The sequence below is a fragment of the Phocoena sinus genome, chromosome 12, assembly GCF_008692025.1.
Source record: "Phocoena sinus isolate mPhoSin1 chromosome 12, mPhoSin1.pri, whole genome shotgun sequence".
NCBI classification, from domain to species: Eukaryota; Metazoa; Chordata; class Mammalia; order Artiodactyla; family Phocoenidae; genus Phocoena; species Phocoena sinus.
This window is the reverse complement of record NC_045774.1, coordinates 29,195,433-29,210,518: the sequence shown is the minus strand read 5'-3', so window position 1 is coordinate 29,210,518 and position 15,086 is coordinate 29,195,433. Positions and strand designations below refer to the sequence as shown.

Sequence of the window (15,086 nt, the reverse complement as noted above, 5' to 3'; positions counted from 1 at the left end):
AAACTGTAATATTCCAGAAGACAAGTGGAAAAAAAAAAAAATGTTTAAAGATAGAGAGCATGAGGGCCTGGGTACGTGCTGCTGGAAAGTCACATGACACGGGAACTGACCCTGAGGTTTGGTAACTCGGCAGAAGTCGTGAGTAGCCTGGGGAGCCAGAAAGCAGGAAAGAAAGCCTGAGAGCAGTAAGTTCAAGAAAGAATGAGAGGTGAGGACCTGGAGACAACAGAGCGCTCTGGAACTGAAAAGTGGGCAGGGGGTGAGTGGGTACTGGGTGGGGAATTTGAGATTTGAGGTCTAGGGAGGTATGTTGTTTAGGATGGGGAGTCCTGCAGCTCTGTGTGTGATGATAATCCCATAGAAGGGGGAAATTGATGACATGCTCAAGACAAATGGAAGAATTGGCCTTTGCACCAAGAGAGAGAAGGTGGGCATAGATGTAGGTAGTTGAATAGATAGTGTGCAGGATGAAGTGGGCTCTTTCTTTCTGTTTTCTCAGTGAACTAAAAACCCAAGACTATCAGCAGAGAGTGAGGAAGTGGGAGGGAGTGCTGGAGGCTTGAGAGGGGACAGGGTGTGAGGCCACCATCTTGGACAGTAGGAAAATCAACTGACCAGGGCCATGTGGTAGGTTGCAGGACATTCCTGAAGACCTACTTGAGACTTATGTTCATCAATTTAAAACTGGACCTGTCAGTATAGTTGGGTGTATCTCAAGCCAAGTTCCTTGGACGCAGGGATAAAACAAGCTAAGGATTGGCTTAATCAGAATTAAGGTTTGCCTGAATGGAGGGAGAGAGGGCAGGGTAGAGGGAGGGGTGGTGCATGGGATCTAAGGAAGGTAAGAAGGGAAGTGAGGACACGGGTGATGACTCTTCAGTGGATTCCCAGTCCTGGTAGGTGCTTGAGAGAGTGAGCTGAAACGCAGAGTGGTGCGAGGGCGAGTGGGATGCTTGTGAAAGGAGCAGCAGTGGGTAAAGACCGTCGAGGTTGTGATCATCCTGTTTGCTCCCCTTCCCAGCATCATCCAGTCCCTCCTGACAACACTCCTCTTGGCTTCAGTGATACCATGTTCTCCTGGCTCCTCTCCAGCCTCACCGTTGGCTCCTTCTCAGTCCTTTCGATACTCACCCTCTGCCTGTTCTCTACGTGTTGGCATAATCCAGGGCTTGGTCCTGCACCTCATTCTCCTCTCTGCTCTCTGACCAGATGATCTCATCTGGTTCCATAACCTAAATACCACTTACCCAAATCTGACCCTGACTCTGAGTGTCTCCAGAATTTCATACTTAACATATCCAGCTGCCAACCAGTACTATATCCATCTGATGTCTAATGGACATCTCTGTAATCTTTCCAGCCCTGAAACCTAGTTCTGAAAGGGCTCCCCTGTGTTACCGTCCATGCAGTTTCTCAAGCTAAAAATTTAGGTACCACCCTGACTACTTCATTGCCTTACTCCTATATCCAGTTAATTCATTAATTTATTCATTTTCAATAATGAGCTTCAATTATATGCGAAGAAATTATTCCAGGTGCTGGGAAACAACAGTGAATGAAGTATACAAAATTCCCTGCCCTCAAGGAACTTAATGGAGCGAGAGGAGATAGACAAGAAACCAAGTGAAATATAGAAGGTACCAGCTTTGGGGGAAAAACTGAAAAAAGAGAGTGGATGCAGAGTTGGGACATGATTGTGATTTTAAATAGGGTAACAGGACAATTCAGAAGGAGATAAAGTGGTGGGACAAGTGGGTATCTAAGGGAAGGGAATTCTAGACAGAGGAAACCAGGGCAGAGACCCTGAGTCTTGAGCATTGCGTGGTGTGTTTGGGATGCAGCAAAATGGCCAGTGCAGCTGATGACGGTGAAAGCGGGGGAGAGTAGAAGGATATGTAGGGCTGTACGGGCCATCAGAGCCGCGGGAGGATTTGAGCAAAGGAATAGCTTGATCATATTTAAAGGGATCACTGGCTGCTGTGCTGAAAACAGATCGGAGGGGATGGAGGCTGAAAACAGGACCAGGCAGGTGGTTACTACAGTAACGCAGGAGAGAGCACGGCGACTCAGATCAAGGGAGGGGCAGTGCAGGTGGCAGGCTCTGGATCTATATATTTTTTTAATACATTTATTTATTTAATTTATTTTTGGCTGTGTTGGGTCTTCATTTGCTGCGTGCAGGCTTTCTCTAGTTGCAGCAAGCGGGGGCTGCTCTTCGTTGTGGTGCGCAGGCTTCTTATTGCAGTGGCTGCTCTTGTTGCAGAGCACGGGCTTCAGTAGTTGCAGCACAGGGGCTCAGTAGTTGTGGCTCACAAGCTCTAGAGCGCAGGCTCGGTAGTTGTGGCGCAGGGCTTAGTTGCTCCGAGGCATGTGGGATCTTCCCAGACCGGGGCTCGAACCCGTGTCCCCTGCATTGGCAGGTGGATTCTTAACCACTGCGCTTCCAGGGAAATCCCTGGATCTATTTTTAAATTAGAGCCAACACTGTTTTCTGAAAGACTGAACATGGGGTGGAGGGAAAGAGTCAGGGGAGACGCCAAGGTTTGTGACCAGGGCAAGTAGAAGGATAAGGTTGACATCAACTGAGGTGGAAGAGTCTGCGAGTGGAGTAGGTTTGGGGAATATTGGGGTTCAATTCAGATCATGTTTGTAATATTTGTTAGACATTTGAAAAGAGCTGGAGAGCAAACAGTTGAATAGACAAGCCTTGTGTTCAGGAGAGATATTGAAGCTGGAGATGTAAATGTTGGATTCAGTGGCATATGGATGGTGTAAAGACCATAACTTTGAGATCAGTGAGCCTGTGAGGGGATAGAGGAGGGGTCAGAGGACGAAGCCCTAGGGCACACCAACTTTAAGACAGTGAAAGATGAGATGGAACCAGCAGAGCATGCTGAGGAGGCGTGACTGGTAGGAGACAACCAGGAGGCCAGTCCCTGAAGGCAGCGAAGCAAGTATTTTGGGAAGGAGGGCGTGCTCACCCCAGCCAGTGCTGGGGATGGTCACTGCATGAGCCATTAAGACAACGGATGAGAACTGATCACGGGGTTTAGCAACATGGAGGTAACCAGGATGTTAAAAGGAGCGATGACAGTAGAGTAATGGCCATAAAAGTCTCATCAGAGCAGGTTCATGAGAGAATAGGAAGAGAGGAATTGCTGACAGTGAATAGAGACAACTCTGAAAGAACTATGCTATAAATGATGGCAAAGAATACAGGTGAAAATAAATGATAGCAGAGCAGGACTTCCCTGGTGGCACAGTGGTTAAGAATACGCCTGCCAGTGCAGGGGTCACAAGTTCGATCCCTCGTCCAGGAAGATCCCACACGCCACGGAGCAACTAAACCTGTGCGCCACAACTGCTGAGCCTGAGCTCTAGAGCCTGCGAGCCACAACTACTGAGCCCACATGCCACGACTACTGAAGCCCGTGTGCCTAGAGCCCGTGCTCCGCAACAAGAGAAGCACTGCAATGAGAAGCCTGCACATGGCAACCAAGAGTAGCCTCCGCTCCCTGCAACTAGAGAAAGCCCGCGAGCAGCAACGAAGACCCAACACAGCCAAAAATGAATAAATAAAAATAGATAAATCTAATTAAAAATATGATACAAGAGCAAAACCTAGGGAGGAAAATGGGATCAAAAGATTTTTTTTTTAAGCTGGGGGAAAAAATCACACAAGGTTGCTCTGCTGATGTGACATAGAGATCTAGGAGAGAGGGAAGATATGGATGATGCAGGGGTGATCAGGGAGGACTATTGGGGAATGTTCTGGAGAAGGGAAGGGCAGAGGGCATGAGGTGGTTGGCTTCACATAGGAATGAGTTAAAAGATAGAACCCAGAGGGATGGTGGTGTATTTGGATGCAAGTACTGACGTGTGGGTTGAGGTGGAAGGGTAAGGAAGTCCCTTTCTGATTGTGTTCATTTCTTCCGTGAAGTCAGGAGCAAGGCTGTTGGCGGGAGTGAGGACGGCTAAGGAGGTGGGAGGTTTCCAGAGAGAGGCTGGCATTGAGCAGTTGTCTAGGAGAGACAGTTCATGGACAAGGGACATGGGTGATTGCCAGGTAGCATGGAGGGGGCCTCTTGAGGTCAGTCAGGATGATTGAACCTGGGCCCCAGCCCTGTGCTCGTGTGCTTTCTCAGCCGTGTTCAGCTGTGTGCCTGCAGACGCTGGCTTGGCACGCCTTAAAATAAATGAGGTCACGCCACTCCCCTGCTGAAAATACTTTAGTAGCTTCCCATTGCACTTAGAATGAAATCCAAACTCAGTCTATAAAGCCCCACACGTCAGTCTCCACCGACTTACCCACTGGATCTCAAAGATCGCAGCCTCCTGAGCATCTTTTGGTCTCTGGAACAGGTCCAGTGTGTTTCTGATTTAGTCTTTGCACTAGCTGTTCTCTGCCTGAATTCTCTTTCCCCCTACCTTTGCAGAGTTGGCTCTTCATTACTACTCAGATTTTATCTTAAATGTTATCTCTCAGGATAACCTTCTGAGATCACCAATCAAAAGTACCCCCCGGGCTTCCCTGGTGGCACAGTGGTTAAGAATCCGCCTGCCAGTGCAGGGGACATGGGTTCAAGCCCTGGTTTGGGAAGATCCCACATGCCACGGAGCAACTAAGCCGTGCGCCACACTACTGAGCCTGCACTCTAGAGCCTGTGAGCCACAACTACTGAGGCCGCGTGCCACAACTACTGAAGCCTGCATGCCTAGAGCCTGTGCTCCGCAACGAGAAGCCACCGCAATGAGAAGCCCGCACACTGCAATGAAGAGTAGTCCCCACTCGCCGCAACTAGAGAGAGCCCACGCACAGTAACAAAGACCCAACGCAGCCATAAATAAATAAACAAATAAATAAATACAATAAGATACCACCTCAAGCCATTAGGTTGGCCACTACCAAAAAAAAAAAAAATAGAAAATAACAAGTGTTGCACTACTATACATAAAATAGATAACCAATATGGGCCTACTGTATAGCACAGGGAACTCTACTCAATACTCTGTAATGACCTATATGACAAAAGAATCTAAAAAAGAGTGGATATATGTGTATGTATAACTGCTTCACTTTGCTGTACAGCAGAAACTAACACAACACTGTAAATCAACTACTCTAATAAAAATGTACAACGAAACAAAAACCCCTAAAAACAAAAGTACCCCCACACACACACGCTTACTATCTTAATTCTCATGGCATTTTTGCTCACTGATTAATGTTACAGCACCTAGGACAGTGCGTGGCACGGAACAGGTGCTCAGTAAGTATTTAGCGAATAAATGAATTTGGGTGAATGAATGAAGGAATGACCACATAAAATGAGCTGCTAAAAGTGAAAAATAACCTAAGTCTCAGAACTAAAATATTTACAAAACATTGACTTGTTAGTTTTCTCTAATTGTTTCCACTTAAACTGGGGAAAAGAATGAAAGTCACAGCTGAAACAGCACACATGGCAAATGTCCCATTTCGTGTTTGTGCTTGTAGCTGGCAGGGCACAAGTTCAAAATGAAATCCTTTCAAATTACATTATTGCTGAAATCTTTTCTGACCTCTCCACTGAGTCATTGTTTATCTTACCAGAAACTTAACAACTTTGGAAGAATATTTGTTTTCTCAGCCTTGTAGAAATAGAAGGAAAAGAAGCCAACTCCAAATATGAGAAAGGAAAATATCAAGCGGTACGGAGTACCAAATTTGAAGTTAATTTGATGTTATAAATAGTTTCCTTTCTTGCTGCTTAGAAAATCATTGGGACATACACATCTGGACTCTCTTTCCCTGGGGACAAAAGTTGATTAATTGTCTCATTAACTCCGAAGTTCATGAAGACTCCCTTAGCTCGGCAGTAGCCGTCCTCCATCTCCGAATTCACTTCAACTTTCGTGTCCTCACAAGTCCCCGGGGGCTTTCCACCACCCCCACGTTCACTTAGCTAGTTCGATCACTTTTCAATACCACTATGTATTTTATTTCTATTTTTGCCTCTGCCATTTCCCTCCAGGGAACCTCGTTTAACACACATACTTCATACATAACTTTGATCAATTTCTATCATTCAGGCTGCTTACATTTTCATTTTTAAAGCATTTGCCAACCTACTGCTTCAAGCTAAGGCATGTCCCAGGCTCTTTGATGTTGCAGAAATGAGAGTTAGCCAAGATTTCTGAAGGCAACTGTTTCCTTTCTGCCCTCAGGTACTGGGCTTTCCCCACAAAAATGCATCCCTGGTAGACACTGCTGCTTGCTGCTCCTAGAAATGAATTTGAAATGCAGAATTGTTTTGCCACCTCGTCTTTCATAATTCGCACCTGTGCCCTTGTCTCTCTTTGTTCTTCTACACCAACCTCCTGGTACTTGTGGAATCTGTCTAGGGGTGGGTAGTACTTGGGCTTTTGGATCTATCCTAATTTGCAATTTAAAACTTTCTTGGAGAGGGTCTGCATTTAAGTTTGAGTAATTCAAAAACATTTCATAATGCAGAGTTTTGTTAATTTAGACAGATTTCTTCCCCACCCCGAATTCTGAATGAATGAATATGGTTTGTTGAGTTTTAGACACCCAAATCACTATGTTCTTACGGAATGTCTTATTCTGGAGGCCTACTGGATGGAAAGATTGGCTTAAGTTTTGTCTTCAAATTTTCATTTGGTTTGAAATTTGATCCATTCTGACAGCCCCATATTAAAAAAAAAAAATCTAAAAGTTTCTTAACCTTAATTCGTTGAGTACATTCTGCCTTCAAGTTAGACTTTTTAAAAAAGAGGGCAATGAGGAGTGATTCTTAGTTTCGTTCAATTAATTCATTACTGCTTTCTCCCTGCTTCAATTTTTTAGTTAGTACTGCTCACAAGAATTGTAACAAACCTTTATTTTTAAAGGCATTCTCTACCCCAACACATATGCCCTTCCTTTGCACTTGCCAACACAGTGTATTGCAGTGGTCTGTTTTCTGGTCTGCCTCTCCAAATAAAGGAGCTATGGATTCTTTGTCTCCTATATTTTCAGTCCTTTCCTAATACAGTGTCTACTCCATAGTAGATAATCAACAAAGAGTTGAATGAATAATCTCTGAAGTTGCGGGCAGGGAGTGGTATGGTGCAGGCCATATGTCTCCCTTTTCTGAACACATACCTCTTGCTGTTGCACAGATTGTTAGATCATAAGATTAAATCTCGTCTGTGATCCACAGATCAAAACTCGTTGTGGTTTATATTGTTACCCGTAATCTAAACCCCACACACAATGAATTCAGCATCGGATTGACCACAAGGTATCCAACTGAACAGTGGATACTTTTTAATCATCTGCTAGGAATCGATTTCAAGCTAGGCACTGTAGAGGTTACATACGAAAGATAACGGGCCAAGACCGTTCCCGGATGCCAAAACTTTATAACCTACTTAATTAAGGAAGTGAAATCACTGGAGTTTTAGCTAAGGCAATATAAAAAGAAAATGGGGGGAATTCCCTGGCAGTCCAGTGGTTAGGGCTCCCCATGTCCACTGCAAGGGGCACAGGTTCGATCCCTGGTCAGGAAACTAAGATCCTGCATGCCCTGTGGCGTGACCAAAAAAAAAAAAAAAAAGTGGGACTAGAAAACATTGATGATCCTGGTGAAAGGAATACTATCAGGGCTAGGGTTACTCAAGGCTTTGAAGATGAGGATTTGCATTGGCCCTCAGGCATAAGGCTATAGGGTTAACTCTTCAAAGATAACTCTCATGTTACAGTTTACAGATGAATGCACTGCGTTATCAAGGTCTGAGGCTATTAGTTATTTGAATCATGTATGTGTAATTAATTGTCCTTCAGATTCTGTGCTCTCCAAGAAATCCAGTTATTTGACTTCAACTTGAATAGAGCCAGGCAATGCTCTGGCCAGGCCAAGGAGATAGCTGGCTTTCCTGACAATTATATTTCTCTTTGTAAAGGAATACTTTTCATTTTCATTGAAGGCTTTAAAAATAGGGCCTTATCAGCATCAAAAATTATCCCTACAGTTGACATTTACCTTGAGTTAAGAGAAAAGTTTTTCTGCTTACCAAAATGAAATGTCTTTAAAATGTAAACCTTTTTTTTTTCCTTTGGCCACTCCTCTCAGCTTGTGAGAGCTTAGTTCCCTGACCAGGTATTGAACCCGGGCCCTGACAGTGAGAGTGACAAGTCCTAACCACTGGACCGCCAGGGAATTCCCTGTAAACCATTTTAAAGTATATAAAGTACAAAGTAACAATCATCCATACTCCTACTTACTTCATACCCTAATAATAATTAAAAAAATTATATAATACTAATAAGCCGGGATTAAGAGCTCGGTCTATATATTTGTACACATACCTACCATCAATTCACCTATCAGGTTTACCCTTCCTTCAGACAAAAGCTGAAGAATCACTATGCCCACCATTTCTGTAGCCATCATACATTTCTCTCTACTGTAATGAAAGTTTTTTTTAGAAGAAAGGCACAAACTGTAATTATGTAGTTTCCTCCTGTTATATTAAAGTCCACGAACAAGTATCCCTACATTTTTGGGCAGAATGATTAAATCCTAGGAAGAGCAACAGGTTCGCCTTCATTCCTGTCCCCTGTGCATCCTCTCCTCCCCCAGGCCACAGTTTCAACAGTCAGAGCTGTGAGACCTGCTCCTAAAGAAAAGGGGAGTATTCTACAGGCCACTGCTATGTCAAATTGTTCAAGCAGTCTCTCCATATAAATTTTATTTAACCAGTGTTCTAACTGCCTATTCATGTAGGAAACTCTTTATCTTTCTTAGTGCACTTTGTGCCATAGTTGGAATAATTGTAGACATTTAAGCCCAAGAGTTTTCCTGGTAACCTTAGCCTTAACAAATGTTTAGGGCTTAGAGACCTACAAGTGTGATAGAGGTGGAAGGCTGAAGCCCACGGTGCTAGCACAAGGCAAGCATGACATTCCAGGACCACCTGAAACCCCAAGCAACTCCTACCCACTGTGTGGAAAACCAGAGATGGGCGAGGTTCTTCAATCATTACTGAAAAGAGCTTTGAAAGTTTCACTTGTTAGAAAGCTCTGCTTATTCTAATTCCTTAGCTGAATTAGCCAAATTAAACGCATGGCAGAGAAACTCGAATTATGCTTTGAGATATGGTTTCTCCACCAAAGGGAATATCCTAAAAAATTTCAGATATTATTATTATTCCACTGTATATAAAAGCTGAAGTTTTGATCAAAGAGTGTTGTTTGGAGAGCAATGCATATAATACTCACTCTTTTGCCAGCTCCACTGATATTTGTTCCAAAGAGCATCCCTTTGTTTCGGGTATAAACACAACAACAAAAACCAGAGATGCTAGACTCATAATTGTATATATAAAGCACACACATGGCAGGCCAATGAGATCTAGAGAGGACAAAAGAAATTGGTTAGAGATGCATTTTGTGTTGCTTTCATCCCATTTGTGGACAGCTGCTTCTTAAGAGCATATATGAAAACATATGTATTTTCAAACATGCTGGTTGTATCCAGGGAAATAGCAATCACAAATTAAAAATATAGCCAGCCTCTGAAAGTTTCATTTTCACAAACAACCCCAGCTTTCTCTAGTAAAGTGAATAGCAATCTTGTAAATATCACAATTTAAACCCAATGCCATCTTCTTGGTGAACATAATACTTTTCGTTTTCAAAATGGTAATAGAGGACTTCCCTGGTGGCGTAGTGGTTGAGAGTCCGCCTGCCGATGCAGGGGACACGGGTTCGTGCCCCGGTCCGGGAAGATCCCACATGCCGCGGAGCGGCTGGGCCTGTGAGCCATGGCCGCTGAGCCTGCGCGTCCGGAGCCTGTGCTCCGCAGCGGGAGAGGCCGCAACAGTGAGAGGCCCGCGTACCGCAAAAAAAAAAAAAAAAAAAAAAAAAATGGTAATAGAAATGCACATTGCAAAAAAAAAAAAAAAAAAAAAAAAAAAACTCAAACAACACAGAAACACATAAAACAGAAGGTAAACTATCTCCTCTCTCCTTACCCTCCACCATTCCTCTCTTGGGAATCCCTGCCATAGCAGTTTGGTGTCTACTTGGTAGACATTTTTAAAGACATATTTATACAGATGGACTCTTCTTGGAATGAGCTCCCCCTTCTTTACTCTGATTTGAATAAATCGTTTCATGTTGACAATATTTCATCATTTTAGTAGCTGACAGTATTTGTAATACTGCTTCCTGGATTCAGAGAAAAAAAGGGATAATGGTTCGAATGAAAGGCATTGACTTGCTAAGATGCATCAAAAAGAAGCAGGACCCTCCAGGTTTTGATGGATCTCACCCGCCAACCTAGTTTTCCCTCTGAGCGCTTCTAGCCAGAGGTATAGTCCCTTTGTAGTACTGACCAAGGTCAAGGTATGTTAGCTGGTGAGAGGTGGCCCCCGATGCACTTGAGTCCACCCTTGCACTGCGGCACCCCAGGCTCAGCGGAAAGTCCAGTGTGGCCAGGAGCAGGGAGGAGGAGGCTGGATTTTTTTGAACACAGGCTCAGACCAGCCACAGACTGAAACAATGCAAATAGCCCTTAGCGGCCACAAATCACAACTGGTCAGTCGGGAACACTGACTGAGCAGTTATGCGGAAGGCATTTGGTAATGCAAAGTGGAAGGAGCTATGCATATTAACCACTTATAGGTCAGCTGTGCTGAGGTGGGGGGAAGCAGGGAGAAGGAACAGCTCTGCAGTCCTTCTGGCAATTTTAATTGAAGTCCGCTCCCTCTGTGCTTTTCTTGCTGCTAACACAGGGTTTTGTCCAAGAGAGTGCTTAATAAAGTGCTTGGAGAATTGGTCCTTCTTTCCTCTCTGGGGCATAAAACCAGAAAATAAAAAGTGGAAAAAAAAAAAAAAAAACCCAAAATGTCATCTCAGCAAACTTATATGCTCTTCTGTTTGAGTATTTGCAGTAACAAGGAGCTCATCACTTATCAAAAATGCACACTACATTGTGAGTCAGCCCTGTCTGTTTCAAACATATTCCTCACTCATTCCTAAGCCCAAGTCTACCTTCCGGGAACTTGGGTTCAGAGGTTCTGCTTTGTCCTCTGGATCAGCCTTCCTCATCTCTTCTTCACGAAAGTGGCGCAAATATTTGAATGCACCTCCATCCCTTGCTGAGCATCCTCTTGTCCAAGTCAAACTCCCACACTCTTGCAACCGTTCTTCACAGACCATAGGTCACCTGCCACGTTATCCAGGTTGCCCTCCCTTGGTGGGCACACTGCAACCCTCGTCAAATATTTTACTCAGAGCTGAGAGCCATACTGCAGCTGTATTATGAGCACAGCAGAGATGTCTGTGTCTCTGGTACACTCTGTTCTCATTGATACAGCTGAAATTGTGCTAAAAGTTGGTGTCCAAGGGCTTGCCACCAAGCAGAACCCTTATATCTTTTACTTGGAAAATTGATTTTTGAAAAGTACAGAATTTCAAACCTAGTCCAATGCAATGTCATTTACAGGTTTGAGCTCATTCCAGAATTTTTTTTTTTAATGAGTATGCTTTCCCAACATTTGTTCTAAGAGCCCATGCAGAACTTCTGAATCTTCATCAAGCTCATCCTATGTATTAGCTATCCTTCCCAGAAATTCGTGTCATCTTTATTCATCCTTCATCATTTCCATACTTTCTTTTATATTTCTCCTTCTCCATATAAATAGTAGGTAAGTGTGTGTGTTGTGTGTGTGTGAGAAGGTGAAGGGCACGGGTCTATGTGTGTGATCTGAGCAGGAGACGTACGGTTGATGCAAATGACCAGTTCCTGTGTTTCCTTTCATCTTGGGCTATTTCCAAAAATGTAGGACATAAATATTTTAAAATTTTGTGTAAAAACCCAAACTGTGCTTAATTAATAACTCTAAAAGTTCATTTCCAAAAGTAGATATACTCCAAAAAAAGTCAACAAGATTCAGAAGTACTACATATAGATATATACTTTTTTGACTATACATCCACTTTTGAAATGGTATCAATATATATTATCTCTGTATTATAGATACTATTTAATATTTATGCATTATATATATACATATAAAATAAAGGAAGGGACAAAAACTCAACTCATTGGTCAGTTTTGGAGGATGCTGGGGAACTACCTCATTATTTTGAAAAGTAGAAAATAAAGAGAAAGTTTCAAACATTAATCTTGGCTTTCTTATATGATTCATACTTCAGGGCAGGCAAATAACTAATGAGAAGAAATTTCTCCTTAAGAGAAGTATTGCTGATAAAAAACTTAGTAGGAATAATGAAATGAAGATAACAGATCTGGGAAATGATCCTCAAAGGATGCAGGAATGACAAAGTGGGAGACAAGCACACAGGACGTGCCTCTGATGGCAGGACACAGGCCATCACCTGGGAAGGAGTTTGTAAATAAACAAGAAAATCTAAATCTTTTTCAGCCTCTACATCTAAATAGCAGTTTACAGGAAACACGAAGGACAGAGGGTCACGTGATGTGACTACAATCAGCAAATCCAACCCCGGGGAAAACTCTATGAAACAAACGACCCAGTTTCTTCATTAAAAATATAAAGTGTAGGGGGAGGAGAAATGGAGGTGAAACCTACAGATTATGAGACATATCAATCAATCATAAATTAAGTATTTGGATTGTGATTCAAAGAAAATATAAAAAATAATTATGAGACAATTGGAAGGATGTGAACACAGACTGGATACTTGATACCAAGAGACTATTAATAGTATAATATTTTTAGGTGTGATAATGATATTGAAGGTATAGTGTTTAAATGTCTTATCTTTTAGAGGTCCCTGCTGAAATTTTAGAGACAAAATGACATGTTTGGACAAAATGACTCCAAATAATTTCGGGGACAGAGCAGGTGGGGTCATAAATGAAGACAGATAAATTTTTAAATTGGGTGGTCAGTACATCAGGTTCACTGCCATTCTCTTTACTTTTGAGTGTGTTTGAAAATGTTGACAAGAAAATGTTTTTCAGGCGAGTGTGCTTCCCTAAGATTTGTCCTAAGAGCACAAAAGGCGTTAGAGGAAAGCGAGTTCTTACCTGTCACAGTCAAAAAGGTCAGAGAGATGAGGAGATTGATGCCCCAGTTCATGCTAGAAGTTAGAGCCATGGCTCGTCCTCGAATTCCACCAGGAAAAATCTCACTCAGCACCAGCCAGGGCACTGGAAGACAAGGAAGAGTGGGTGGGGGACAGCAAAATGATCAAAAAGCCATTGAAGCTGAGGGCCAGCCCACTGACCTCTGCCCTAGTCCCACGTGATCTGTGGTTGGAGAGCAGAGCCATGTCCTTTTACAGGACGAGGGAGGAGAGAGTGTGCTTCCTCCTCACCTCCAATCAAGTGAGAAGGGATTCAAGAGAAACACTGAGAGAGCTTGAGGATGGTCCCTGGAAGTAGAGGGAGGGACATAAAGGGCTGGTAGGGGACACTGGCCTGAGAAATGCAAACAGAAAGGGCAGTGGCTAAGGCCACCTACCCTCGACAAGGGGCAGCTGTGAGCCTCAGTGCCAGAGCCCGCCTCTATCTGCTTTCTTCTGGGCCCTTTCCTGTAACCTCCTCTGCCCCCGACCTTTGCCAAGTCCAACATCGTAGCTACTGAGTGGGTAGGAGGTAGAGCCAGGAGGGCTGAGGAAGGAGGCTGGCTCCTCTCCCCTCCCCCACTTGGGCTTCCTGGCCTGTGGCAAGCTGGGTGGAGAGAAGCTCTCAATTAGACGGAGCTCCAGGATTTGATGTTATGCCAGACCAAACATTTGACTTTCTGAAAGGAGACCCTTCTTGGCATGAAAACTGATCAGAGGACTTTTTATGATCTGAGAGTGACACAAAACTTTATAGGACCTGTCTGACGGGATTAGAAAGCGCAGCCGAGGAGCAAATTAACTTGTCTTCTGCTCACAGCCTATCAAATCCAGTTCGCCGAATAGCTACCAGTTCTTCCAATGGGCTGAGACCTTTACAAACCTTATCTCATTTGATCCTCGCTGAATTCCTACCAGATAGGAACTATATCACTCTCCCTCTTTTATAGAAGAGGAAATGGAGGCTTAAAGGAGTTCATAATTTGCCAAGGTCCCAGAGCTCAGAGGTGGCAGCAGAGGTAGCGCTGAGCCTGGGTAGCCTCTGGAACTCATGCTTTTTCATCTTGGTGCTCTCTTGGGGGTGGCTCAATAAATATTCGTTAATGAATACATAAATGTGGAGTATCAGCACCTCTGATTCTGAGGAAAGAAGGGCTTAGGAGCTGTCCCAGCCCTGCTCCCTGCTAGCTAAGTCACATTGTGTTGCAAAGCCGGTGTTCAGATGCAGACCAGATGCGTCCTCTTGCCCGAGAGGAGGCGGTGTGAGGGAAGAAGCGAGAGGCCAGGGAGCGGCCCCCCGCCAGCAACCACCTGGGCTGCCAGGGCCAGCCAGAATCATGGAGCAGTCACCTGTGTCTCTGATTGAAAAGTCACCTCTCACGACAAGATCCTGCTCTGTAGAGAAAACACCTGCTCGGAGTAAATGTGCTGTTTTAAAGTAAGAAAAATATTTAAATTATACAAGAGGGCTGGAAACACATTTTTTTTCTTGATTATCTTCTCCAAGTGAATCTACGTAGGGCGGGGGCGAGAACTGTAACCAAAGGAACTTGATTATTATTGTTCTAATTAATAGGGAATTCAAAAATAACATTCCAGATCCCTCCCCTCCACTCTTTCCCCCAGAAGACCTTCACTAGATTCTTGTAGATTATATCCTTGGAGACGGGTGCAAAGCTCAGGTAACCTTGCCTTGAGGTTTGCAAGACAGGGGATCTGGATCTGAGTAGAATGACAGCTGCATAATTCTGGTGAAGCCTTTGTAATGACCTGTCCTTGGGCAAATACAAGATGAAAGTATGTAAGTCCACTCTGTTGAAGATAAATAATCTATGCTTCAAGCCAATCCCCCAGGCCCCTTCCTGCCTTGGGTATTTGGTGAGGGTAGGGGTGGAGCAGAGCGTTCCTTATGGTCTTTTGCTCTAGCAGCCATGAGGAAAAGGTGGGGGAATGGACATGCTGATTTTCTTTGACAAGAGTTAGC

At 43.8% G+C, this 15,086-nt stretch overlaps 1 protein-coding gene across 1 annotated transcript in view; it reads right to left on the bottom strand.

Annotated features, from left to right (window-relative positions):
• Positions 1 to 15,086, bottom strand: part of SLC2A12 (solute carrier family 2 member 12) — a 57,170-nt gene that overhangs the window by 4,449 nt on the left and 37,635 nt on the right. The window contains exons 3-4 of the mRNA XM_032651087.1: positions 13,065 to 13,187; positions 9,263 to 9,395 (exon numbers count right to left, since the gene is read on the bottom strand). Coding sequence (XP_032506978.1) covers positions 9,263 to 9,395; positions 13,065 to 13,187 — 256 coding nt within the window. The remainder of the gene's footprint in view (positions 1 to 9,262; positions 9,396 to 13,064; positions 13,188 to 15,086) is intronic.